The 27,698-nt window shown below is 41.9% G+C and overlaps 2 protein-coding genes across 4 annotated transcripts; both read right to left on the reverse strand.

Moving 5' to 3' along the window:
* Positions 1-1,546: 1,546 nt before the first annotated feature.
* LOC135500061 (dynactin subunit 2-like) lies at positions 1,547-6,314 on the reverse strand. The gene is made up of 10 exons (XM_064791201.1): positions 6,231-6,314; positions 5,544-5,609; positions 5,070-5,324; positions 4,650-4,807; positions 4,327-4,483; positions 4,036-4,140; positions 3,712-3,861; positions 3,358-3,460; positions 3,069-3,160; positions 1,547-2,808 (listed from the first exon to the last, which is right to left on the reverse strand). Exons 1-10 carry the CDS (start codon positions 6,267-6,269, stop codon positions 2,722-2,724), a joined length of 1,212 nt encoding a protein of 403 aa, XP_064647271.1. The 5' UTR covers positions 6,270-6,314; the 3' UTR covers positions 1,547-2,721.
* Positions 6,315-12,804: 6,490 nt separating this feature from the next.
* LOC135500689 (serine/threonine-protein phosphatase 6 regulatory ankyrin repeat subunit A-like) lies at positions 12,805-27,680 on the reverse strand. 3 transcript variants are annotated; one of them, XM_064792300.1, is made up of 20 exons: positions 27,544-27,680; positions 23,644-23,727; positions 23,139-23,288; positions 22,677-22,877; positions 22,328-22,480; positions 21,631-21,666; positions 19,869-20,072; positions 19,593-19,679; positions 19,289-19,482; positions 18,757-18,909; positions 18,100-18,309; positions 17,838-17,949; positions 17,298-17,372; positions 16,944-17,145; positions 16,526-16,731; positions 15,995-16,290; positions 14,852-15,081; positions 14,322-14,484; positions 13,958-14,190; positions 12,805-13,717 (listed from the first exon to the last, which is right to left on the reverse strand). In XM_064792300.1, the coding sequence occupies exons 1-20, from the start codon at positions 27,652-27,654 to the stop codon at positions 13,596-13,598; spliced, it is 3,222 nt and encodes a 1,073-aa protein (XP_064648370.1). In that variant the 5' UTR covers positions 27,655-27,680; the 3' UTR covers positions 12,805-13,595. The 3 variants fall into 3 exon arrangements, with proteins under 3 accessions (XP_064648370.1, XP_064648369.1, XP_064648371.1); XM_064792299.1 differs by lacking the exon at positions 21,631-21,666 and adding an exon at positions 21,731-21,790; XM_064792301.1 differs by lacking the exon at positions 21,631-21,666.
* Between the last annotated feature and the right edge of the window lie 18 nt (positions 27,681-27,698).

The following is a 27,698-nucleotide window of genomic DNA, read 5'->3' on the forward strand; positions in this document are numbered from 1 at the left end:
TCTGTTCTACTGAAGACTGTCTACAGTTTCACCATTGTCCGCAATGGCCATTGTTCCCCTCAAATCTGGCAACGACTGATAGCATTGTCCCCACCGCCAAGTCACAAGTGTGACTCCGTCTTCGACCGGAATAAAGAGTGCATCCAAATGTATCTCTCTTGGTGGGGTCTTAAGACTTCCACTTGTCCTTGCAAAGACATCAGGTACAAGGAGCCTTGGTTTTACATCTCATTTGAAGGATAAAGCAATTTCGGGTGGAGTGTCTTGCTCAATGACACAAAGATAAAACGGCAGTGATCCCTCGCAACGAAAGAACAAAAGTTGATGCTGCAGTTTTCATCAAGTGCTGATATAACGACGAGGTGGCGTAGTAATGTCCAAACTTGACTGAGGGTCCGGATGTTGTCTATGTGAACAAATAATCAATACATCTGCCCAGTGAAGCCCAAAACCCCAAAACTTGACTGGGGGTCATGATGTGGTCTATGTTAACAAATAAACAATACATCTGCCTAGTGAAGCCCAAAACTTGACTGAGGGTCAGGATGTGGTCTATGTGAACAAATAAACAATACATCTGCCCAGTGAAGCCCAAAACTTGACTGGGGGTCAGGATGTGGTCTATGTGAACAAATAAACAATACATCTGCCCAGTGAAGCCCAAAACTTGACTGAGGGTCAGGATGTGGTCTATGTGAACAAATAAACAATACATCTGCCCAGTGAAGCCCAAAACTTGACTGAGGGTCAGGATGTTGTCTATGTGAACAAATAATCAATACATCTGCCCAGTGAAGCCCAAAACTTGACTGAGGGTCAGGATGTGGTCTATGTGAACAAATAAACAATACATCTGCCTAGTGAAGCCCAAAACTTGACTGAGGGTCAGGATGTTGTCTATGTGAACAAATAATCAATACATCTGCCCAGTGAAGCCCAAAACTTGACTGAGGGTCAGGATGTTGTCTATGTGAACAAATAAACAATACATCTGCCCAGTGAAGCCCAAAACTTGACTGGGGGTCAGGATGTTGTCTATGTGAACAAATAATCAACACATCTGCCCAGTGAAGCCCAAAACTTGACTGAGGGTCAGGATGTGGTCTATGTGAACAAATAAACAATACATCTGCCCAGTGAAGCCCAAAACTTGAATGAGGGTCCGGATGTGGTCTATGTGAACAAATAAACAATACATCTGCCCAGTGAAGCCCAAAACTTGACTGAAGGTCAGGATGTGGTCTATGTGAACAAATAAACAATACATCTGCCCAGTGAAGCCCAAAACTTGACTGAAGGTCAGGATGTGGTCTATATGAACAAATAAACAGTACATCTGCCCAGTGAAGCCCAAAACTTGACTGAAGGTCAGGATGTGGTCTATGTGAACAAATAAACAATACATCTGCCCAGTGAAGCCCAAAACTTGACTGAAGGTCAGGATGTGGTCTATATGAACAAATAAACAATACATCTGCCCAGTGAAGCCCAAAACTTGACTGAGGGTCCGGATGTGGTCTATGTGAACAAAGAACAATACAGCAGATGAAGCAAAGAAATAAATTTTCATACATCCATTTTCCAAGGTATTATCAAAGTGCATACATTAAGCAAAGGGTAGGGAAACCCATCAATGATACTAACAACAAGATCTCTGCTTGCAAGGTCAATATTCCAATACAAAATAACCCCATGTTACAGGACCGTGGCCATGGGCACCAGACCGTCACACATAATGTCATCATCCTTTCACTTCTTTTGGTATTTCACACATGGAACATTGCCATGGTCAACAGAGCACCACTGTTCATCATCAGCAAATATCACATCATTCAAAACATCTTCAAATATCAGTGAATAACATCATGACACCACCTGGAAACATGATGGCATATCTTCTGAATTCTCAGGGTGTCTGAGCCATATATTGCCCAAGGAGAATACAGAAGTCTGTCATGTTTGTGTGCATGATTTATGCTTATATCCTTACATGCAGAAACCATTAATATACCCATTTTATTACATAGTCATGATTAAAAGTACATCAATATTCCATTTCTAAACATACCTCAATATTCTCAAATTGATAATATATATCAGACATGGATTATCATAAGTAAATGTCACATATTATTATCCATATAAATAAATAAGCATGTACAAAATGTACATGATGTACATTACCCTTCAAACTGTAGCCCATAAACCAAAGAGAAAGGCATATACGTCACTGTGACCTCCAAATGAATTGAGGCTGCTCCCATAGACTGTTCACTTGTGGAGTTTTTCCTTGTTCTCTTGTGACCTTTTGACGCCACACACAAAATAAACCCTTTTGGGCCTACTGGACGTTCCCACTGTTTGTACCAGGGAACTTGCTATAGAGACAATGGAAACAACACCAGAAGTAGTCAAGGTAACGGCCTCTGGGTACAACACGCTGCCAAAGCAACGTCACACACTTGTTGTGACTACATCTAGAGTAAAGTGACTAGGTCAAAACTACAAGCAGAGGTGGCAGTTCCATTCGTCAGAGGTTCTGAATGCGGGTGCACAACATCATGCACATAAAGTTGCTCAACCTTATCAGGTGCTGCACTCCTACGGAGGAATATCATCTATTACAGTCAAAGTTAAATGCACCACTATAAGCAGCATGTTTGAAAGGTCCAGTCCCAGTTGTTGTGAAAGTCTTTTATATTAAGTTTGTGGCCAGGATGTTTATTTCTTGACGACCTTCAGCCGCTGATCGAGACTTGAACAATTCCCTTGGATTGTGGTCATATTCTCCTGGAAGTTGCTCTGCAGCTGGAAGAGGGGGAGAAAAAGTTAGTTGGTTTCAAGTTTAGAAGTTCGCCCCCTGCCTTTTTTGTTACATTACTGATGTCCTATCATTCAATCATCCCTCTGATGACGTCACAAAGTACTGAGATCGCCTCTTGTAGTTTCAGGACACGTGGTGAACCCCAATTTTGAGGTGATACATGCAGGTGATGTCCATCGGATACGTCACACCATTTGCTTAATTTCTCCGTACACGAATTAAACTTATTATTTGTTCTATTTACCTGTTTCAACATGTCGCCATGACTCTTGAGGCTGGTGTCAATCTGTTGCTGTGAAGTGTCAAGATGTGTCAAGGCCTGGCTAAACTGCAGGGCTGCAAGCAAACATACAGACTTAAGATGACCCCAAAACTAAATAGGTAAATGTTTAAAAAGATAAGGACCAATAGGCGCAAATTAAGTCAAATAAGCCCACTGGTAAAATGGGCACAATATTAGACTACCACCTTCCCTCTTTATCAATGAATCTATTGATAAACTCTTAGTGAGCTACACTTTAAGATACACCTACCCTGTTCATGGAGTTCCTTGAGTGCGACTAATCTGTCTAGGATATGAGGTACAGATCCAGCTATACTCTCCCATTTCTTTACAACATCATACAGGGCAGTGATCTGAAATCAAGCAAATGATAGCCAAACATGTAAGAATCTTCCTTGGAATGAAATGGCTGAAAATGTCAATCACTAGCATGACTGGCAACTTGACCTAAAGAATTAAAATCAACTACTGATTTCCATATACAACAACAGTCTGAAGAGACTGTCGTCTGGCAGACATGCGCACTAACAATTCAACCAAAGGGAAATGACATTATGGAATATTTTGTCTAATAATCAGAGAAGCATTTTAAAGCAATGGTTACCTTAGTCTGTTTATCACAGTCCTCCACCACATCCTTCTTCTCGGCAATGGAGTTGAGTTTCTGTAACAAGCCAACCATCCGACCTTCGATCTGATCCAACTGATCAGGGTCGAATAAGCTCGTCTTGGCAGTAAGGCTAACGACAGCACCCTGAAAACAAATATCGCGTTTAATTTTCTTCTTGTAATTCAAGGTTCTTGGGGGTTCGGATAGGTGTATATGTCATTGCAGCAACTGATATTGTAGAAAACCGCAGTCAACTGAATAACATCTATTAGGAAGTCTCCATGCGAACTCCTAAAATTTGCTTTGCAGAAAACTTACCACTAAACTCTTGTTGGCAGCATCCTTCGTTAGTGATGATAGTTTCTCAGGATTCTGTCCAATGACTGCCTCCAGGCGTTCAAGTCTCTGCTCTAAATCTGCCATCTGCAATACAAATTGAATCAATCAATTTATTTGACTAGTCATCACTGTTTACATTGACAACTTGATATATTTCTTTGAGTAAGGTCCAGTTTTAAGGAGAACCATAAACCACAAGCTCTTTCTGCGTGTCATACTGTTTAAAGAAATTTGTTCGAAGTCGAGAAAGTTTGTTTATAAAAGACCTACCCTTGCAGTGTTGGCAAACTTTGCCTGCTCAGGTTTGTAGAAAAGTTCATAAGTGATCTGATCACCACCAGCTGGTCTCTCGGGAGACTTGCCTTTACCAGGACTTTTCGCTCGCATTGACATCTGCTTGAACATCTCAATCTGGTTGAGAAGTCTCCTGAAATGATTACCAAGAATTTTATTTAATGAGGGACCATAGCTGGGGGGGGGGGGCGACCCCACAAGGTTTACCAAAATGTGTTCTTGCAGATTATGGCCAATTTTTCCGACTGACGGAGGACAAAAGGTGTATTGAACTGCAAAATAATCTTTGGACTGCTTACTTTTGTAGCGCCCCTTGTGGGTCAGCAAGGTCAACCTTGGCTTCAGAACCCAGGATGCTCTCCAGATGCAGATCAGCCAACTGGTGATGAAGGAACTCCGTCTGCTGGGCAAGCTGGACGGGAGAGATTTCATCCTTGGAAGTGTCTTTCATACCATCCTGCAAACAGAATATGAAACGGAAATGAAATGACATAAAGAAAGTCCCAATCCCCTCTCACAACCACACAGACACACATCTTTCTCAAGCAGACTTTCTTTGGTTTTTCAGAATATTTGGTTCAAAAGGACCAGCGATGCCACAGAGTTTATTGTACGTACCCCAGAACTCGCTGAATCAGCCCGACGCCTGCAAAACAGTCAGGGATGACACTGGAATTCAAGTTAGGGAAGTAGAACTTTACTTTAGGCCACATGCTCACCTTTAGTTTGTTGACTTCGTCTGCCAGCTCCCTGATCTCATGCTGGATCCTCTGATATTTCTGGAGTGGTGTCTCCGCCTCCCTCTCACCAACAATCTCGTACTCGGACTGGACCACGTATCCTGTCCGACGAGATCTCGAGATTTTGTCGGAGAAGTCGAGACCTGAGGAATCCAGCTGCTTGCCTTTGAATTTTGTGAATGATTCGCCAACATTGATGGGGATCTTTTCGACACTTTCGCTGTCAAGTTCCTCCTGAAAAAAAGGAAAGTTTCTCTGTTTATTTGTTAGAGTGTCATCCCAATGAAAGACCTGATCAGTCATATATCAGGTCCAGGCACAACATCAACATATCTAGAGTAAGTTTTGCAGAACAACCAATTTTTTTATCATGTCAGCTGGCAAAACAATAATCCTGTAGTCGTTGAACTGGTTAGTGGGATTGAATATTGGTGTGGCCTATTTCATACTTACTGGTGTTTTAGACTGATCGGACTCAGGTAGGTCGCCACTTTCATAGACATCTGGCTGATCTCTTGCCTGAAAAACATACAATTTTGTCATGAATAAAATGGCTGAATGGAAAAAACAACTTATTGCAGTAATGTCAATAATTGTCATTATGGATATTTAGGAGACAATATCAGTCAGCTAGCTAGTTTAAACACACAAACAGCTCATTAGGCCTAGGCACTAACACAATTAACACAGATCGTGACAAAATCAATGTCTTGTTTCCTATCGACGTAGGCCTATCGCCAACAATTTTCTTCTCCACGAACAATTCAAAGTATTGTTTCTTACAATACATCATGTAGGCCCTATACATACATACACACTGGTTGACGGATTCAACTTTGATCAATGGGTGGTATTTGCTGACATTAGACCCGGTGTAAGCAGTCTGACAGCCCACCACCCCACCCCACCCCACCCCACCCCTTTTTATTTGGGGACCTGTCGAAATTCAGTTTTTATCCAAAATGTACACAAGCACTGCACAGCTGTCACAAATCGATGCTTCTTTTTCATGTGTTTACTACAAAATGAAACCATCCAACCGCACAAACTTTGGTCCCCCAAAAGGAGCATAGTCTACTTTTCTTGTGTGCCGATTTCAAGGGAAATCAATTATGGCTAAGAGAGCAATTTTGCACTTACAATGCCAGGTAACTGAGCGTATTTTGGATCGCTTGCCATCTTGTCAGTGGTCGCGTTCCGTCGTTCTCGTGATTTTCTCTGCTTGAGCGCCCTCTATCAAATTTAAAGGGCTTTCTAATGAAAAAAGGTTAGGTTCCATAAAAATCTATATTTCTCGCATTTCTGGCAATGAAACACAATGTCATTGATGCGTAATGGTCTTTCAATATTCAAATATCGATTAATGGCCGTTATCTACCCCTAAAAGCTAAAATAATCAAGGTTTTATTTTTTTCTATGGGAAGCCTCCGAGGTAAAAATTACTGATGTTTTTTACAGGATGTGCCAAAGAAATTCGATTCTGATATTTGAAATATGTTCGTTTTAAGATGGCTAGATATTGTTCTGCAACTGCATACCTCTGTATTGCTGTTTCAGACAGTTGACCAGGAAGTAGTCCCTTTACCACAGTAACATAGCTCTGTCGAAGATGTCCACGTGGAGCAAAACGGCTGTCCTCGGTCTTTACCGCTCTCTCCTCAGGAAAGGCGACAGTCTCAAGTTCACTGATAAGGAGTATTATATTCGGAGAATCAAGCAAGAGTTCCGAACCAATCAGCACGAGAAAGATGAAGAAAAGAAAACATTCCTTTTAGAGGTACAATTTAGCTGTCTCATCTATCTGTCCTCTTCATGTGCCTGTGATCTATCCTTGAGCAAGGTGGGCTCCATCTTTATCACAAACTCAATTGTTAACACTTTTCTTTCACAATCTCTGTACAAGAACTACTGATGGAGAATAACTTTCTGTCCACATCTGACATGCCCAATTTAGTCGTTTGGTAGTGTAAATAATTTCTTTAAAATCTTTTTCAGAAGGGTCACCATTTCATGAAGAAGAATGCAGTTGTATGACGACACTCAACCAACAACGAACACCGAGGTCATGGTGCTGTGTTGATATGTTCATTGCTCTCAAAAATTGAACTAGTTTGGATTTATACCACGGACAATGTAATAATCAGGTTAAAATAACTGCTATGGAACCATTTTCCCTTGATGGAAGCAACTGTGAAGTGACCATCAACAAGGATTGGATCATGAACTTTACAGAAAAATTGTGCTTCGGGGTTCTCTACCCTGCATTAATGACCAATCTATACATGGTTTTAGGCTGGCTCCAGACCGGCTGCCATGTCTAATTGCCACGGAGATGTGATATGAGTGGCCTCTTTTCACCTGGGTTCTCCTGTCCGACATCAGGATAGTGTACTGGTAAAGAAGAAATGAAGGACATAATAAATATTTTAATATGTGAAGTAAAAATCTTTTTCTATTTATTCAATCTTACTTAGCTTCTGATTCAACAAACTATACAAAGTTTAAATATTCTTCTCTTTAATTTATTGTGCAATAGTTCACAAAATCCTATACAACGATCAACTGACCTCAACTCCGCAATATTCAAAGTGAACGACACAAATATTTACCAGAACTTCTCAATCCGCACTGTAATTTAGCTCATATTCACCACATTCAGGATTACAATGTCCAATGTCATGAGGGGTCGTCCAAGAGCCACTTCCATAAAGAAAAGAGACCACTTGTGGCTTTATGAAGTCACCCAAGCTTTCCAATGAATCATACACTACAGAGTCTAAACTTCAGACAGAATCAAGTCGTTTGCATGAACTTTCCGTATAACACTGTCGAGGATAAAATCTTGGATAACTTTCAAACCTGGTTAGTTCCGAACAGAACAGTGTCAAATAGTTACATATCAAACTGGGATAATAAACAAGTAGAGACAGAATTCTCTGTAAGTCGCAAAGCTATCATTTGGAGCATCCAGGCTCCCCAGGTGGCGACTGTCCGTTGCCTCACGTCACCAGAGGTCTTCACGTTCAATCAAGCATTGTAGCTCTCTAAGAGCGTAAAAAAATGGCGGTGCCGGAGGTAACCGACAGTCACTACTTGCAGGCTCTCTTTTGTTTGTACATTGTCATTATTCCAGTACATTGTACCGGGAAATATATAGAGTAGTGTACAGGACTTCCATGGGACAGGCTCATGAACTCACAGTTTTTCTCAAACGACATGATTGATACAAGGACATCCGGGGAACTGGCCTTGTAGCACCACCAGCTCTGCACAGCTCACTATAAGGTTTGCATTCGACTTGAGAACATAACATTATGAAATCTACAATGACCCATCTTTGACCATTTAGTTGAGTGATTTGGTCCCACCAACCCAGTTGCAACATTCTATAGGGAAACAAATCCCGAGGGGAAATGGAAATGGAAAATGAAATGGCCAGGGCCATTGTGCTCACCTCATGTGGAGGAAAGATGGATAAAGAGCATGGTATTGTGTCATGTAGTGTTAGGTTTGATGTAGGTCCAAGCAATTACAATTTCCCCAAAATGGCCAATTTACAGTACATTCGACCTCTGTGACCTTGAAAAGTAGGTCAAATCAAAGAAGACCCGGGTGACACATTGAATGGTTGTTAGAATTAGATGTACCTATGATATAAAATTGGTGACAATCGGGCAAGTCATTACTAGGAATAATGGCATTTTGAAGAATTTAGGATTTGGCCCCCTCCCTGGAGGCCAAACGGCAAATCAGATCGCACCAAACTTCGGTACCTGAGATCACCTGACCAAGGGGTACATGTGTACTTAATTTGTGATCAATAGTCATTGCAGTTAAGAAACGTGCCATAGTTACGGCCTGACGGCGAATTTACGCCATTTGACCTCTGTGACCTTGACAAGAAGGTCAAATTAAAAACCTGTGTGACATATACTGTATGGTGGTTAGATGTACCCATGATATCAAATTGGTGGCAATCGGGCAAGAAGTTAAGGAATAATCACATTTTTAAGGTTTTTGGATTTTGCCCCCTGGTGGTCAAATGGTGAATCATATTGGACCAAACTTCGGTCCCTGAGATCACCTGACTAAGGGGTAAATGTGTACCAAATTTGGTATCAATAGTCATTGCAGTTTAGAAACGTGCCATCGTTACATCCTAACGGCCAATTTACACCATTTGACCTCTGTGACCTTGAAAAGGAGGTCAAATCAAAAACCCGGAGGATATATGATGCACCTTTGCTAGAAGTACCTACCATATTTTTTTCAAAATTTCCCGACTACTATTAAGGGAGATATTGCATATTTTCACTTTTAACGTTTGGCCCCCTGGTGGCCAAACCATGAAACGAATCGGACCGAAACTTGGTCTCCAAGGTGTCATTACATAAGGGTACATGTGTACCGAGTTTCAACTCAATAGCTCTAACAGTTACGAAACGTGCCCTGCTAACGGACGACGGACGACGACGACGACGACGACGACGACGACGACGACGACGGACGACGGACGCCACGGTATGGGATAAGCTCACCTCTGCTAAGAGGTGAGCTAAAAACACCTTCAGTTCAGAAGATGTAAGGTAAAGTGGTACAATTCTAGCACCTTCAGTGCCGAAAAGAACTGGCAGTACACATTATGGTATACAGAGGCTACAACTGAACCAGGGTTACAATTGTACCACCTTACCTTACATTCTGCCTTGCAGGGGTAGGCAAGCCCAATATATGCATCCAAGCATTGGGGGTGAATAAGAGGTTAACAGGTGCAAGAGCAAAGCCAGGGGACAGAAAACCTCTTCTCGAGTTGCAGGTCAGTATCAAATTGAGACCTCCTTCATATTGTGGACTGATGACATTCACTAGTATATTAAGCATGGGGCTAAAAGTGTGGTAGATTTCACAGTTTAGAGGAAAGCGTTGCTGAACCTATCAGAAATAGGAATTATGACAGTACTCCTGCTGAAAATAGTCAATGGGAAACAGGAATACGAGTGATACCAACCAAGATCTTACAGCATTGACTTGAATGACTACATGCGAGTCGAGTTAATAAGCCAGACTCTCGAAGACTCAATCATCATTACGATAACAACTATGTTTCAGTGTGTGGAGCTGTGAACATGGAACATGCAAGTATGAATTCACTCGGAAACCAATTGAAATCATTTCCACTCTACAACTATTCTACATGCACGGAAAGTCGAGACCAATTCGAAAAGGAAATTCATCACTATAACAGTTGTATCAAATTGCCTACTGTGAAGCTAACTTCTAGCACTCGATAGCTTACCACTCTTACTCTAAGAGCAGTGGAATGCGTCTACAATCCAGACTACAATTCGTTTTAAATATAACCTAAATATTTACTGCTATCACTACTTGTTAACAAAACAATTCACTCGATTCACACAATTCATTATCAACCTATCCAACACTTATGAACTTCTGTTCTCAATCCTTTCCCAGAGAGACAGCACTGCGTGATTTGAAGTCTTTTTCTAAGCGTTTGCTAGACTCACGCCCAATCTGTTGATGAATCAAATTGTTCTTAACAGCTGCTCTTCATCTCCACAAACATGATAAAGATGGTTATGATCCTAAAGTTCCTTGAGGCAATAGGTTGTTTCTGACAGCAATCTAGGACACCTCCCCCAGGCTGGGCTCAATGGTCATGGCCACCGTATTGCATGGGCAGACCTGTTGTTGGAATTGTAATCAATTTTGTAATCCAATCTTCCGATCAAATAAAATGCTTGTGAGCTTAGGCAGGATGCACCAAAAGCTCACTAGCACAAATGCAAAAAGAAAGAGAAAGGTCTGAGTTGAGAACAGAAGTCCAAACAAACCTCGATAATTCTTTGCAACGTGGACAAATTTTCATTGTTCTACACAGTCCGATACCATCAATCTATAAACCATATCAGACATCTACGCTGAGACTCTCGAATAAAAATAAGGACCTTCTATTTACATTTTATTACTGAAATATACACTCTGAGAGAACGCAATGAAATCACTCAAATAGGGCAGGCTCAAAATAGTGTGGCTCCAACAAGCGAAATTTGAAAAGCACACAATTTTATCACTGATTTTAGATTCTAAATAACAGTTAGAAATATCTTTTTAAAAGAATTCCAAACTCGGGATTGAGAAGAATTTTTAACTTTAATAAAAACAACTTGTATCAAAAACAATAATCATTCCATTTCATGGAAATGCGGTTAAAGTTTCCCGCCAGGTAGAGACACACCATAGAACCGCCAAAATAAACATGCTGCCTAGATAGGGCCAGAACTACTGGTCCATTAACCCCCATATCCAATAGTTGGACAAGCCAACCTGCATGCAACTATACACAGTTTGGGATCACACATTCGAAACCGGAGGGGTGCAAGCCTGATATCATTCAGTGCATAGAAGGAGTGAAGTGTCACTTGTTCAGTTATAGCTAACCCCTGAAGAAACCAAATTGAGTTGGTCCAAATCTCTGGAATTAATTAGTCAACCAGTTATTTTTTAACACAAACTTTTTAAACTGTTTTACCAACAAAAATCTGGTTGAGTTCATTTTGGTTTCAACAGAATAATTCAACTGCAATATTGAGATCCCGGGTAGATTTCAATACCAGTAACACAACGTCGAAAATATTCACAGAATTCGGATGATAACACAAATCAAGTCTAAAGACATCAACCTCGTTAGCACAAAGCTTTCACACACTTGGATCGAATTCCACATTTCAGTTTGAACGCCATTTCAAAGATTTAACATTACACTTAGTACAAATCGGGTTCAATCAAACTCACTAAAATCCGCTAGCCCTCAAAGGATAGTTCAATAAACAACAGCTTAACAAAATGGCACCTTTTCAAACACGGGGTACGACCGACAACAACCAACAAATACCCTGTTACTTGCAACACCATTATTGGTAAAATTTCGAAACGAAAACCTTCAAAAAATTCGTGGATCGTAAAAAAGATGATGTAAAAACTTCCCGCAATTTTCAAAATGTGTCTTGATAGGGGCTGTTCATTTAACAGCACCTACACACAATTTTCTAATTTGCAGTACCGGTACTATCATTCCACCCCCTTTACGCACATGCATATGTTCGTTTGAGCCCGGATTACCAGATTAAAGGATTAAATCCTCAGTGTGTTGGTGTATGCAGTCAATGACAGTGTTGACGTCACAATGCTTTACAATAAAAAATGGCCAGGGCCATTGTGCTCACCTCATGTGGAGGAAAGATGGATAAAGAGCATGGTATTGTGTCATGTAGTGTTAGGTTTGATGTAGGTCCAAGCAATTACAATTTCCCCAAAATGGCCAATTTACATAACATTCGACCTCTGTGACCTTGAAAAGTAGGTCAAATCAAAGAAGACCCGGGTGACACATTGAATGGTTGTTAGAATTAGATGTACCTATGATATAAAATTGGTGCCAATCGGGCAAGTCATTACTAGGAATAATGGCATTTTGAAGAATTTAGGATTTGGCCCCCTCCCTGGAGGCCAAACTGCAAATCAGATCGCACCAAACTTCGGTACCTGAGATCATCTGACCAAGGGGTACATGTGTACTTAATTTGTGATCAATAGTCATTGCAGTTAAGAAACGTGCCATAGTTACGGCCTGACGGCGAATTTACGCCATTTGACCTCTGTGACCTTGACAAGAAGGTCAAATTAAAAACCTGGGTGACATATACTGTATGGTGGTTAGATGTACCCATGATATCAAATTGGTGGCAATCGGGCAAGAAGTTAAGGAATAATCACATTTTTAAGGTTTTTGGATTTTGCCCCCTGGTGGTCAAGTGGTGAATCATATTGGACCAAACTTCGGTCCCTGAGATCACCTGACTAAGGGGTAAATGTGTACCAAATTTGGTATCAATAGTCATTGCAGTTTAGAAACGTGCCATCGTTACATCCTAACGGCCAATTTACACCATTTGACCTCTGTGACCTTGAAAAGGAGGTCAAATCAAAAACCCGGAGGATATATGATGCACCTTTGCTAGAAGTACCTACCATATTTTTTTCAAAATTTCCCGACTACTATTAAGGGAGATATTGCATATTTTCACTTTTAACGTTTGGCCCCCTGGTGGCCAAACCATGAAACGAATCGGACCGAAACTTGGTCTCCAAGGTGTCATTACATAAGGGTACATGTGTACCAAGTTTCAACTCAATAGCTCTAACAGTTACGAAACGTGCCCTGCTAACGGACGACGGACGACGACGACGACGACGACGACGACGACGACGACGACGACGACGACGACGACGACGACGACGACGACGACGACGACGGACGACGGACGCCACGGTATGGGATAAGCTCACCTCTGCTAAGAGGTGAGCTAAAAACGCAATGAAACTTCCTTTTGCCTGGAACCAATTACAACTTCAGAGTCCAAACTTAATACAGCTCTAACAACATGATGATTGGTTTGAATGTGATTTCACTCTGTGGCTTGTCCCTCAGTAAAACTCGGAGTCTGAGCTCTGAAGAGATCCAGGTCTTTCTTTCAAGTCTGGTTGGCTGCCTTCTAAACTGTCGAGATTATCTGGAACGTCTGTTGCATTTTCGTCACAAATTTTGCCTGAAAAGGGAGAAAATAATACCAATTCACCACCAGGATGACGTCGAGAACTGATAATGGATAAGAATAAGGAACTTCAGAAATGATATATATCGTAAAAGACCCCGATTGTCAGAATTGGGTACCAAATTGACCCATTCAGTCACTTCAGCACAGATGTGTGTGGTCCCAACACTCGACCCAATTTCATATCCTGAATTATAACGGCAAAGGACGGCTACGACGAAGTTTCAAACCTACCATTGAGTGTCACTGTGCCTCCTAGGCTTCTGCTCTTCATCATTATGGAATTGGTTCCAAACGGCATCATGTGCTCCAAGATGAGCGCCAGGCAATCTGCCACACGGTTATTCGCAGCACATGCCAACGCTGGCGTGTGTCCACAGTCGTCCACAACTAAAACACTGGCTCCTTTACTAATCAGCATCTGAACGGCAGACACCAAGCCATTCTTCGCGGCTAAGTGTAGCGGTCTGGAAACAAGAATTTTAAAGACTTATCATACACGTATGATGATGCTGGATGAGACGCTTCATATACAGGTGTTATCACATATGGTTTGCTAGTGTGTCATTAGGAAAAGCAAAAATGAAGTTTTACTCACGTTTTGAGTTCTATATTTGTTTTATTCACAATCGACTTGTCGCCTACTTTATCCAAGAGCAAGAGGGCGCCACTCTCGTCATCGAAAGCACAGGCATAGTGCAGGACGGTGTTTTTGTTTTTGTCGGTTATTGACATGTCAGCACCATTATCCAACAGAAGTTCTGAAAGTAGAGAATACAAGCAGAGTGAAAGCAGAATTAAGGCAAATGGTTTTCTTCTTTTATTGGTTCGTCCTGACTGATCACAATTTCAGAGCATTAGTCTTGTTTGGGAACTCCCCCTCTTCCTCTGAATAGACAAGTGTGAAGTTGCATACCACTGCAGATGAAAGTCATTCAGGGGAAGTGCCTATATCTGCAGCCAGACGGGAGAAGTCCATCACAAGTTACTCACGTTTCTTACTTTAATGGGGTCATTCCTTGCACCGGCAAAGGCACCTTTTATTAACTTTCAAGACAATACCTGTGCATGTAACCTTGACTTGTTGAAGACAGACAAATTCATGAGTATCCATTCAAAAATCCTTACCTATAGCACCACAGTTTCCATTCGCTGCTGCCAACATGAGTGGGGACCGCCCAAGTCGGTCCGTTATATTGACGTCTGCTCCGTTGCTAAGCAATAACTGTAACGATTCACACTGCTCAGCAAACGCTGCGGCATGGACAGGAGTCCGACCCTTGTCATCTTGCGTGTTGGCGATTTTTTCTCCTAAGGTATCTAGTAATAATTCTGTACATGTATCTATTCCGTTTATCCTGTAACGATGAGATAAGAAAACTGTATGAGTTGTTGATTCAAGTCACCAGATTGCACAAGACCTATTGACCATCCTGAAAGGTGTTTTGTGGAGGGGGAGGGGGTCTCAGTCAACAAGATTTGCCTTGATGACCCATTGATAAGACTGAAGGACAACAAGAATTTAGGCCTAGGTGGGAGCGGGCATTGTTGAAAGTCAATACACCATGTATTGGGCTAGGCCTGAATCTTTCAACATTGAGGTATGGAGCAAAATGATATTGAAAAAAAACAAACAAACAAATCTGTTGTTTCCTGCCACCCTGTTGAAAGTCAATACACCATGTATTGGGCTGGGCCTGAATCTTTCAACATTGAGGTATGGAGCAAAATGATATTATAAAAGACAAACAAAAAAATCTATTGTTTCCTGCCACCCTGTTGAAAGTCAATACACCATGTATTGGGCTGGGCCTGAATCTTTCAACATTGAGGTATGGAGCAAAATGATATTGAAAAAAAACAAACAAACAAATCTGTTGTTTCCTGCCACCCTGTTGAAAGTCAATACACCATGTATTGGGCTGGGCCTGAATCTTTCAACATTGAGGTATGGAGCAAAATGATATTGAAAAAAAACAAACAAACAAATCTGTTGTTTCCTGCCACCCTGTTGAAAGTCAATACACCATGTATTGGGCTGGGCCTGAATCTTTCAACATTGAGGTATGGAGCAAAATGATATTGAAAAAAAACAAACAAACAAATCTGTTGTTTCCTGCCACCCTGTTGAAAGTCAATACACCATGTATTGGGCTGGGCCTGAATCTTTCAACATTGAGGTATGGAGCAAAATGATATTATAAAAGACAAACAAAAAAATCTATTGTTTCCTGCCACCCTCTAACGCAGAATACAGTCTTTTGAACTTACACAGCGCAATGTAGAGGTGAGAAGTTATTTCCGAAGAACTCCTTGTGCTGAGGCTGCTCGATTAGCAACTCAACACACGTGTCGTGTCCGTTGTAACACGCCCAGTGGAGCGGTGTGTACGTCTGCCGGTCCAAGAGGTTGTCAATCGGGCCGGCTTGGATGAGGGAGCCGAGGAGCCCGACGTGCCCGCACGCCGCTGCCAGATGTACGGCTGTGCGGCCGCGATAGTCACGTATGGAATGGTCTGCGCCGTGGTGGAGTAGCGCGTCGATGCATTCTTCATGGCCGTTGGCAGCCTGAAATGGTAATCAATGAAATGATGACATCCTTGTGCCGTGTCTTGTTCCTGATGAGAAACAAACCTCTGATATATATGAAAGCCTAAGACAAAAGAGCCCAACACAGAGCTAAGAATGAAGACAAATACTCCGGGATAAATTTTTGTACTGAAATCAAAACTTCAGTTTAACCTAAGGGGTGAAGCCAAATTCTTCATCACTACAGAGACTCTGAGGTTTCTTTTCTACTCACTCCACGATGAAGGGCAGTCCGCCCAAACGCGTCCATGGCCTGAATATTAGCGCCCTGAGAGATGAGTAATAAGACTGCATCAATGTGTCCGTTGGCAACTGCGATCATGAGTGGGGTGCGATCCATCTCATCGAGACAGTCAACAGTGTCGGGATCCTCGCAGTTCTGGATGAGTAACTTGAGACAATCAGCTTGACCATACGCAGCTGAAAAAACGGTGAGATTTGAATTATTTCTTGACAAATTAAGACTCCTTGTGCCAGTTTGGTTAGTTTTTTGGGAACACACAGGACGACACACTCTACATTCATGTGGTCACAACGGCTAAGACAACAGATCTGAGCTGGCAACACGATCATCCCTTCGACCAAATGAAGCATGTCAAAGGGCTAGCGAGCTTCCGGTTGATGTGACTTACCCGCCGTATGAAGTGGAGTTGCCTTCGACACACAATCTCTAGCCAAGATCGTCGCGCCAGACATGATGAGATTTTCGCAGCATTCCGTGTGACCGCGACATGCAGACAGATGGAGGGGCGTACGACCCTGATTGTCCTGAATGTCTAGGTTGATGATGTAGTTCATTAACACTTGGATGGCTTCGACGTGACCGCTGTATGCCTGAAACATAAACATAAACATAAACATTGAAAGATGAGATACAACTCATTCATACATAGGGGTTGATCAATGACCAATACCCTTCATCAAATATCTATAAGTCCATTTTTTGTGGTTTGATACTCTTAAATGTGTCAATTCTGTCAACTTACGGCTAAATGAAGGGGAGTGGTCGGTGGTGATCCAGCACCATGGCACAGGAGGTCTGTAGCTGCTAGGTCTAACAGCTGGAAATAGAAAATCTTATGATCACACAATGTTCAAACAAACATTTTACAGCCATCACCAGCTGGCACGGGGATGCCCAGTCGCCCACTGCGCTCAGTGGATGCCCTGCTGAATCTTCCACCCAGCAAACTGCGCATGAGAGTTGCCCCAAACAACGAACGAAATAAGGCTGGGAAAACGATCGATACTGACATCGGGATGAAGAAGGGCCAAGGGATGAAGAAGTAAAGAGTTTCAGCGGGCCACCCTGCCTTTTCAAAATGTTCTCCTTTTGCCCTGCTTTTTTCATCAATGGCCACAGCATCTCCATCTCCTGCCTTTTTTAGACTGAGCCCTCTTCTGCCCTGTCTTTTCAGCTTTCAAGCCGTACCACTATGAAAGAAAATTTCTCCTCGATGGGACCCCAGATGTTTCTCTGTGAGTTTAGCCCCGTTTAATTTCAAAATGTGACAGTTCTTTCTTACCATTTCTAATGCTGTCTTATGACCGTTGAGTGCAGCGTAATGGACGGCATTGTAACCCTCGCAATCGCGGAGACAGGCGTTTGCATCGTGGCGAAGCAGATGTTCAACAACCCTGCAGTAGAGAAAGGTTCAAATAATATAACTCCTGAGAATCCATTGGTACATTTTTGGATCCTCCAAACACCCTGATATGAAAAACTTCCAACCGAAACCGTTGTACAAGTAATAAGACGACAACAAGAGACCCATTTAATCTACTTACTTCGCTTCTGAATCAAAAGCAGCGGCATAATGCAATGCGCTGCATCCTCTCGAATCTTGGATATTGATGTTCGTGCCGGCCGCAATCAACGACAACACAGACTGGAGATTTGTGTGAGCTGCGGCGTATTGGAGCGGAGTCCGTCCGTACGCATCTCTAATACTGAAGTCTGCCCCCGCCGATAGGAGGAAGTCCACCACTTCTACATTGCTGGAAAGTGGAATGAGAGTTTAACAGGAGGCAAGTTTATTCCGGATTTAGTTGAGAGGAATTCTCAATATAAGCAAGGTATTATTCATGCCTGTATTATAAAGTGCCCAATTTCCATTGAACAAGGATGTGATTTAATGGGAAATATCCCCGAATTTGATGGAAATACAAGAAATATAGTGATAAAGGAAATGTACCGAACGGACCCCCAAAATATAGGAAACATAGGTAGAGTGGGACTCTGTCTAAACATGCAAGGCAAGACAAAGCAGCAATGCGGTTAGTACCAAGTGCTTTGCCTGAAGCTTTTAGGAATTTGTGAGATCGCCTTATATTTTTGTCATTATGTGACATTACGCTAAGGCAGAGTGCGGTGACATCAAAAATGTCGACAGTGATCACCTGGTAGTGTCAACACCAAACCTGCAAAGGAACTAGGGGGCTTACCCTTCACATGCAGCGGCATGCAGACATGTCCTGCTCAGCTCGTCAGCCATGTCAATCTCAAACTCGAGAGAGCTGGCCAACAGCTTCTTGACGCAGTCCAGGTAACCGTTGAGAGCGGCCAAGTGGATGGGCAGCATCCCTGCAGGCCCCTTCCTGCAAGAAGAGTACAAGAACACTCTTAGTTGGGGTGCCGAGGGAATTATGACCTGTATTGCTCAAATTTTTACACAGTTGCATGAAACATATCGAAAGCACAAACCACATTTAAAATCAAGTTAGTAGCACATATTTCGCAGCTGAAGTCGTTGATGACCTCACAGTTGTTAAGATTTTTTTCAGTCAGACATGCACATGCTGTGACTTGTAGCAGTATTATAAGATTCACATTGGAATTTTATGATAATATTCAATGTACAAGGTCAAGAGGACATAGACTACGAGTCATTTGGAATTTTTTAGAGCTGCTCGTTCAAAATGGTAGGAGACAAATATCAATAGTTTCATGGACAATCTTACTCAAAAGACTATTTACCTCAGCGGGTTAGCCCTGTTTGACAATAGCGTATCGATGAGTAGCTCATGGCCGTAGCGCGCTGCTATGTGTAGCGCGGTGTTACCCGTCTTGTCGACCGCGTCCACGTCAGCACCTTTCTCGATAAGTGTTATGGCCCTGGTGAATCTGCCATGGAGTGCTGTCATGTGGAGCGGAGTCTTGTTCTCATGGCACTGAAATATAACAGGGGATATCTCAATATGGGCGATCGTGATACATCCATCGAGGCTTTTGGAACACCAGTCCCACACTTGGCTTGCCTTCTGTTGATTACAAGACCTACCTTGGCATTGACGTCTGCCTTCTCGCTGACGAGTATCTCCATGCACATCGCACCATGGGTCGACGCCGCTGCGTAATGGAGGGGAGTCTGAAATAGACAAGACAAATGAGACGTCATCCAGCTGCTTTAGATAAAGTGTGACGGCAATATGGTGTCCCAGTTACCATGACACTAGCCTACCCGACTACCATCAATGCGCAGAGTCACTCAAAACAGAATGGCAGAGTTGAGACTGACTAAATCTGGATGATCTTTTAGAAGAATACGACTCCTTACCTGTCCTTTGTGATTGGTGACATCCAGCAATGCTCCATGCGTGAGTAGCTCCCCCACGACAACATCTTCACCATTCAGACAAGCAACATGGAGGCTTGTGTTACCGTAGGCATTGACGGCATCAACCTCGACACCGAGGTCCAGGAGAAGCTGCACGGCACTGACCTTACCGCCGGCACAGGCCACGTGGAGTGGGGTGTACATCTGAAGGAGAGAGAACTCAACATTACTTAAATACCAAAGGACATTTGTTTCTGTCCTGCAAGGGTACGGCAGTTCTGGTAGACATGGAAACGTTTGCCAGTATCATTATACAAATATTAGCATTGTCTTTGATAGTGGAATACCCTTATTGGTTGTCTTCAACCAGTCAACTATGCAAATTTTGATAAAAGTTCCTTTCATCTTGTGTTGTACCGAACACAACTCAATTGTCATCTGACCAGCAGCACTACATCAATCAGTCCCAATCAAAATATTAAACCCAGGTCTCAGACCCCCTCAGATCTTAACCGATCCAGTAGAGAAGTTTATTTAAATCAGACTGAAAGAACTTTGACAAGGTATTCACATCTCGAAAATGTATACCCCAGAATCTTGTGTTAATCCAAGCGCATTCCACAAGCATGTTATACTCAAGACAATCTGTAAGGCTGCATGTCCACTGACTGTTCTCTTTCGGTGTGTTTCCCTGTTTTATGTTTGGTTGTGACCTTGTGACCACACACAAAATGAACCTTCGTTAGGCTTATCGGCCGTTCCTATTTATGGTTGCACCAGGGAACATGTCATAGAGACAAAAGAAACAACGCCACGCGAGAACAGGCTTGGATATGCAACCTTAGGACAAATTTTTAAAAGCGTTTATCGCGATATCTTTTCCATGCTATAATTTTTCTCTACATATGTCAGTAGGTATTTACACCATGTACATTTTGATTCAATTGTTCTTTAGCCTTCCACCAAAATAAGCTTCCTTTCTTCAGTAATGATTGCGATAAAGACGCATAAAATTTGGCAGTTTACCATACCAATGGCCCTGAAGCTAGCCTAGTACTCCTTAACTCAGGCTTCTACGACTATCACCCTCCAACACCTGCCAAAGGCCTATGCTGAAGCCTTTCGGGTATACCCTTAACTGTCCTCTGCAAAATCACCACAAAGCTGAAGACTCTCCAAGTATCATAAGTTCTGGGCTCGAAGAGTTAAAATAGACTGATTGCAAACTTTGTAGTGTTTTAGCAGATTTATAACTTCTGACAAAAACCTGTCAGTTTTTAACACCTGACAAAATTGGGGAGGGAAAGAAGGGCCAAGGCCTTGAGGGGGTTTACACCTGAAACCAAACAGAAATTTGCTGGGAAGCAAAGTATGTTAAAGTGCTGTGGTTTTCATAATGAGTGTTAAGGCTGCTTGCATAAGGACTTAGGGAACGGCATGCATCCATTAAACCTTTGGTATAACCCTGAACTGTAACTTGGCCTAATCCACATGTCTTTTGACTCCAATCAGGTGAGTCTATTGTGGCCTATGACTCTTGTTGCCTGCAATCGAATAGTTGTGCATGAACATTGCTCGCAATGGCTATCATCTGAGTCGATTAGTTTTTCCAACAATTTAAAACTTTAGTGAAACACCATGCATTTGAAGCTTGAGCTGAACCCAAGAATGTTACATTTTTCTCAGTACGACACAAGTTTTCCGACTCTGCAATTCGCTCAGAGAAATCAACCCAACATGCAAAGATAGTGAAGACGTTTACAGCAGATCGCTTGTCCCTGCGCGCCCCCGGAGAAGACTGACCACCGAAGGTTACCAAGATCATGAAATGAAAGGGGAGCATTCAGTAAACGAGTCCTCACCAGTGAGTTCATATAATTTTGCGCTACGGCTAATCGGACTTGGGCCCACCGTGAGTTAGCCTAGGTGATAAAACTAGAGTTAGTGTCTAGAGGCTTATGTGCAGCAAACGATGACTCTGGTTCGTTACTGATGAATTTGAAGAGGAAAATAATCATGAGAATTATGAGATCTATAAAGAACATGTATACACATGCAGATAGATTGTGATGAGCTACATAGGCATGCATTTGAGGCCTACAATTAAGCAGACTATATCAAACCCCCCTTTTAAGTCAGTTATCTAATTTGGCCAACAAAATTATTTCTACCTTGAGCAGAGGAAAAGGTATAACACGACCATGAGCTGACTTTCTTAAACTAAGACAGGCATTCTCAATCAGTTATTTCATTAAAACTAAGATCTACACATCAGTTATCTAATGGGCCAAGAAAAGTCAGTCAAACTTGAGTAGAGGGAAAGCTACTGCTCACAATAGTCATGAATTGCCTTTCTCAAAGACGACCATTTTGATGGTGGAACTGACATAAACCTTGCACGCCTAACAAAAAAACAAAACAAAAAATCTTTGAAATTTGAACTTTTTTCCAGCACTCACCTGCTTATCTCGACACGTCAACTCTGCGCCGTACTTCACTAAGATTTTGATGACCTCAACGTGACCCATATAAGACGCCCAGTGGATGGCTCGCCGGTCCTTCTTGTCGAATGCATTGATTGTAGCTCCTCGCTCAAGTAATAACTGCACCATCTGCAAATTTGAGACGGGTTAGATTGGAATTCATCAGGTGACATCAGATTCAAAATTTAAAAACATAATTCTCAAATCATCAGAACTGACTTCAACTACTACAACTACTTGGTCTGTTGGGACACGTTTGAAGCTGACCCCATGGCTCCAACAGCAAATGCCACAAGTGCTTTGCCCAGACCACAAACATACTTACATCGGCATGGCCATTGAATGCAGCATGATGAAGACTCGTTCTCCCCATCCGATCTGACACGTTCACATTTGCCAACAATGGTATGATGTATTCGGCACACTTCAGCGCGTTGTTTGCCGCTGCAACGTGGAGGGGAGTCTGCCAATTTTTGTCTCGCGCATTGACCTCAGCTTGGTGGCGTAATAACGTCTCGACACATTCCTAAAAGCAGAGGATAAGGTATCAAAAGAACAAGAGATGACAATTCCCAGTCTAGTCTAAACTGAACCAAGCAACCAAGCCATTTCTGGCTCACCGTGTGACCTAAAGTAATCGACAATGGCCACTGTGAATTAAACTGAAACCCAGCTTTTACAATAGGCAAACATGCCATAAGGCCGATGATGATGAAACCTTAACCAACAATGCCTGTTTCCCCTTAAGACTCCAGCTTTCTTGGTGGAAGTTGAACCCTTTGCTTACATCACTCTTTGAGCAGCAAGCCCGGTGCAGCGGTGTCAGCCATTTGTTATCCTTCGTGTTCACACGAGCACCGCTCATAATTAGGAGTTCAGCTATTTCTGCCTCGCCACAGAATGCTGCAGCATGAAGGGGGCTCCTCCGCTCGGAGTCCTGGAAAGAACCATTATATTTTCAGTTACATTTCAAAAACAGTTCATGCGGTTGCTTGAACATGTTGACAGGTGATACAAACTTTAACTTAGACAGTCATGGACATAAATATACGTTTTCAAAGATTATCAGTCAACTGCCAGCGACGTAGATCTACGTTTGAGATTAGTTCCTCAAGAAACAGTCAGACGTCTTGCTAACAGAATAGCTGTCTCTTCAGAATTGAGCGGGAATACACGGTCATGCTGGTATTCTCAAGCCATCATTACATGTACATGTACACCTTATTCACATCATTTTCTTCACTGTCTCTTGAGCAGTGTAAAACGTCTAGGGATAAAAACTGAACTGTTACCTGATAGTTGACGTCCTCCTTCTTATAAAGGAGAGCTCGCACCTCATCTGGGTCGCCATGGAAACATGCTTGAACCAATGGAGGCTGCAAGAACAAAATCGTCGAGAGATTTATATATGAAGATATTTTATGTTATCAGATGCTGTCTCTCCGATACCAACCAAATTTGCCGATTGTAATGCAATCCCATTCGAGTAGGACCGCTTGATCACACCACTGTCACTGCGCTGGAGAACAAAAGGGTCAAACCCCCACTGGATGACCTTTTGCCCATTTTTTACTATCGCAGCCTCATCCATTGAAGTGTACTGTGTCAAAGAGGTCTCAGATAGCTGTCACCAACAATAGTTTGTTTTCTTACCAAAGCACTGACATAATGAATCAAACAGGACGTCACTCTCCATAGCAGAGGTCAGGATTTTTGTAAAGTTTGATTTTGAGAGATGTGACTAGTGTATGGAGGACCAGCCATACTTGAATTTGTCGCTGATACTACTTTCTGGAATGTTCTGATGAGATCTTTGACCAAGACAAAGCAATGTGAAAACTGAAAAGTATTTGCACACCACAATAAACCTAGGGCAGAGAAAAAATGTATTTTGGAGCGCACCGATTGCCATGGCAACAAAAACACGCTTCAGGAGTGGATTTTAATTTCGACATCCACGTCTAATTTGGGCACAAAGCGTCAAAATGTCCTTGCAATTGAAAGCCCTGATGCAAGAGTTAATCAAACAAATGGTAACCTATCAAGCACCAGCTTTGGTTTTTGTATTCTAAGGTGATAGCAAGTATGCATTGGTGATAGCAATAATGGATTAAGAGATCCATACACTGCTGGTGATAGGGATATTCATATTCCATGTATTTATGTCATAAGAACCATGAAAATAATCCCCTTGATGTTGTTTTTGGTCAATCGGAGAACACTGGGTGTGATGCTGCACCCGCCACAAACTGTGTCATCAGTGTTCGCCTCACTCTTTCAGAAAATGAAGGAGGATCTGTTTAACCAGTGGCAGTCAGGAGAGATTTTACGATGTATGAATAAATTGATACCGATATGTAATCAAATATGACTAACAGGACATAAGATTTAAAAGTCACAACAAACTATTTCATGAATTTATATGAACTGGCCTCATTTTTACAAATTCTAGCTAACTAGCAGTATGATTGGTCACCATATGATTCCTGTATGTTGTTCCTAGTGTTATGTGGTCCTGATATTCCCCAAAGACGATGATACCATTATCATCATATGGAAGGCTGCAGTCATCATTATATGTATTCCCAAGAAACTATGAATCATTACTCTGTATTTTCTAGCACAGCGCAGTTAAAGTTAGGGTTTATCATCTAAATTAAATTACAACCGAGGTTATCATGACACCCATAGAGTCCGACCCACACGTCCAAAGCAATTCCTTGACTTACATGCATGTTTTGGTCTCCCTTTCGTCCCATTCACATTTCTCTGAATTCCCAATTCACGCTAATATCAATCTAGGACTATATCCCCACCCCAGTCCTATATGGTGTTATAGCGCAGGCCCCATAGGCTTATCTGCACTGCTATGATATGAGTATAACGTGCAAAACAACCAAGCATTGTGATGAGAGCAAAGAATAATTTCTGTCACAGCCAAATACAGAATACAAACAGGCATTGTCAATGATGGACCTTGCTCAAACGGGACATATCAGTGACAGTGGTGTAGTATTTGTACTCGAAGGAGAAGCAAACATACTTTAGAAAGGTGCTTTATAAGATTCTATTCTTGAGAGCTTTGCATATTCAGCAGTGAAGGGTTAAAATGTAGACGATACCATAACTGTGGTATCCAACTACAGTGGAACCTCCCTTAGCGGACACCTCTCTATTAAGGACAACCTCTCTATTAAGGACACTAGTTTTAGTCCCAAAGTGGTTGCTTCTATTCAATTTGACCTCTAATCAGGACACCTCTCTATTAAGGACAGCACTTGTCAGTCACGAGGGTGTCCTTAATGGAGAGGTTCTACTGTAATTATGTTTTAGACCTTTTCTAAAGACATGAGTAGCACAAAACCAAAGCAAATTTTGGCCTACATCATGTGAGACAATCTAAATTTGAATACAATTTTAACTGTATATGTAACTACAAGTTGTGACCTTGCATAATGTTGCATGCCAGTAAAATGAAACATATAATTTTCCTCTAAGGTCACCTTCAACTGGGAACTACAAATACAATTCTAAACTTGTTACAAACTTCATTCAACTAATCTATTTTCTTAGCAATTAGAACGACTCGAAACTCGAAAGAGATACATGTAGGCCTACTTCAATAAAAGTATACAGAAGCGATTTGTGACAGCTTTATTTCTTAGTATTATTGTATTGTAATTCCCAGGACTTAACAAAATACGTTGAAGTATGTAGAGTAGACTCTTTGAGATTTGGTGGGGATATAAATTTTTGACATCAGATTTTCCCTATACAGTATATATCATCTACAGCGGAACCACTCTTAGCAGACACCCCTGTTAGCCGGACCACCTCACTATTAAGGTTGGTTGTCAAATTAGCGGCAACTCAAACCCAGCTCAGATTCCCAGGTATTAACCTGAGAAAGATTCTGGTGATTTCCGATTCTTATGATGAGTAACAAGAAGTACAAGTTGTACTGGTCAAATGATCCTTGGCAGGTTTCAACACCTGATGCTGAGGTTCTAACTACTCCATGATGGCATGAATCACCTACATTCTGAAGCCAATTTAACTTTTTTCATTAAAAAAACATGATTTTCTAGTTTCAATTCGTAGACATGCCTCTCTACATGTAGCCTGGTGGTAATCGTAGTGAGAAACATTCTTATTAACCATCAAATATTTTGAAATTCGAAGACTGGCAGGCACTACAAGATAGGGGTGAAGAGAAATACGATTGCAGTAATCGCAACAGTTGCAGCAGTTGTAAGTCCCAAGGGTGTCCTTCAACAGAGAGGTTGTAATGTACACTCATGATACTTGACATAATCTGACCTGAAATACACACTCACGAGTCAACACTACTTTACTTTCACTTCCTACTTTCTCTTCCGTTCTTAACAACGGAAATCAAGTATCAGATGTCAGACATTACATGTTCTCGAAACCATGTAATGCCTGACATTGATTTTTGTTCTGTGGCTGAACTCAGTTTTATTGCATGAGATCTGGATTCCTGAAGAGAATCGACGTCGACCTGAACTTTAAAGACCATATCCCATATTGATGACGACATTGGCACCGAAAACTAGAGGTGGTGGTGACAGCAATGCAGACTGATCTTTCAGTATGACGACGTCGAATGCTATTGGATCGAGGGGCTACGTCAGTCTTCAAATCTCATCCCACGTTGTGTCTTACGCCAGTTATGGTACTGTCGGTAGGCCTACGGTACAGCATGTTCGAATCACGAATGGATAAAATTGACAACATTTCAAACTTCACACTTTTTAACTATCAATCAATGATGTATCCTGTACTGCCACGGCTAAACTTTAGAATCCCCGATCGGAAATGACGTAGTTTGATCGCATTCAACTATAAATCCATTGAACAGTGGTGCTTGGTTAGTCAACCGATGACCTTTTTTTGGGGTGTGATCGGGGATTCTAAACTCGTTCCACTGCCACTCATGCAAGATGCATCAAGCACAAATATGTTTATTATCTGGAGACAATTTCAATGCCAATGGCAATGCATGTATATGTGGGTGTACGTGTACACTGTACTACATGTATGCATGTACTAGTAATGTAGTATACACATGCATAGTACATTTTTACACTGCAAAACAGGTCGTGGCAATTTTGGAAATTGAGGTTAGAAATTCGGGCTCTTTCATGCCGTCTAAAACGAGTTATAGCTACCTCATTAACAAGCATCTGTTCCACAACCATTACTTGGTTCGTGCTGCTCATATACCGAGAAACAGCCGACACTGGGCTCCTGTTCGGGAGGTGGAGAGAGAATTTCGACATTTGGCTCAACTTTTTGGAAAGCTCACGACCGCCATGACAGAAAA

This window comes from Lineus longissimus, chromosome 16 (assembly GCF_910592395.1).
Source record: "Lineus longissimus chromosome 16, tnLinLong1.2, whole genome shotgun sequence".
Taxonomy (NCBI): domain Eukaryota; kingdom Metazoa; phylum Nemertea; class Pilidiophora; order Heteronemertea; family Lineidae; genus Lineus; species Lineus longissimus.

Coding starts and splice junctions, on each gene's coding strand:
- LOC135500061 (XM_064791201.1), bottom strand. CDS start 6,269: ATGGCAAGCGATCCAAAATACGCTCAGTTACCTGGCATT. Junction 5,325..5,543: donor CCGATCAGTCTAAAACACCA/GTAAGTATGAAA, acceptor CCTTTTTTTCAG/GAGGAACTTGACAGCGAAAG. Junction 4,141..4,326: donor AGTTTGCCAACACTGCAAGG/GTAGGTCTTTTA, acceptor TTTGTATTGCAG/ATGGCAGATTTAGAGCAGAG.
- LOC135500689 (XM_064792299.1), bottom strand. CDS start 27,654: ATGTCGAAATTCTCTCTCCACCTCCCGAACAGGAGCCCAGTGTCGGCT. Junction 20,073..21,730: donor AAAATTATATGAACTCACTG/GTGAGGACTCGT, acceptor TCTCTCCTTCAG/ATGTACACCCCACTCCACGT. Junction 17,146..17,297: donor CCACTCCCCTTCATTTAGCC/GTAAGTTGACAG, acceptor TTTATGTTTCAG/GCATACAGCGGTCACGTCGA.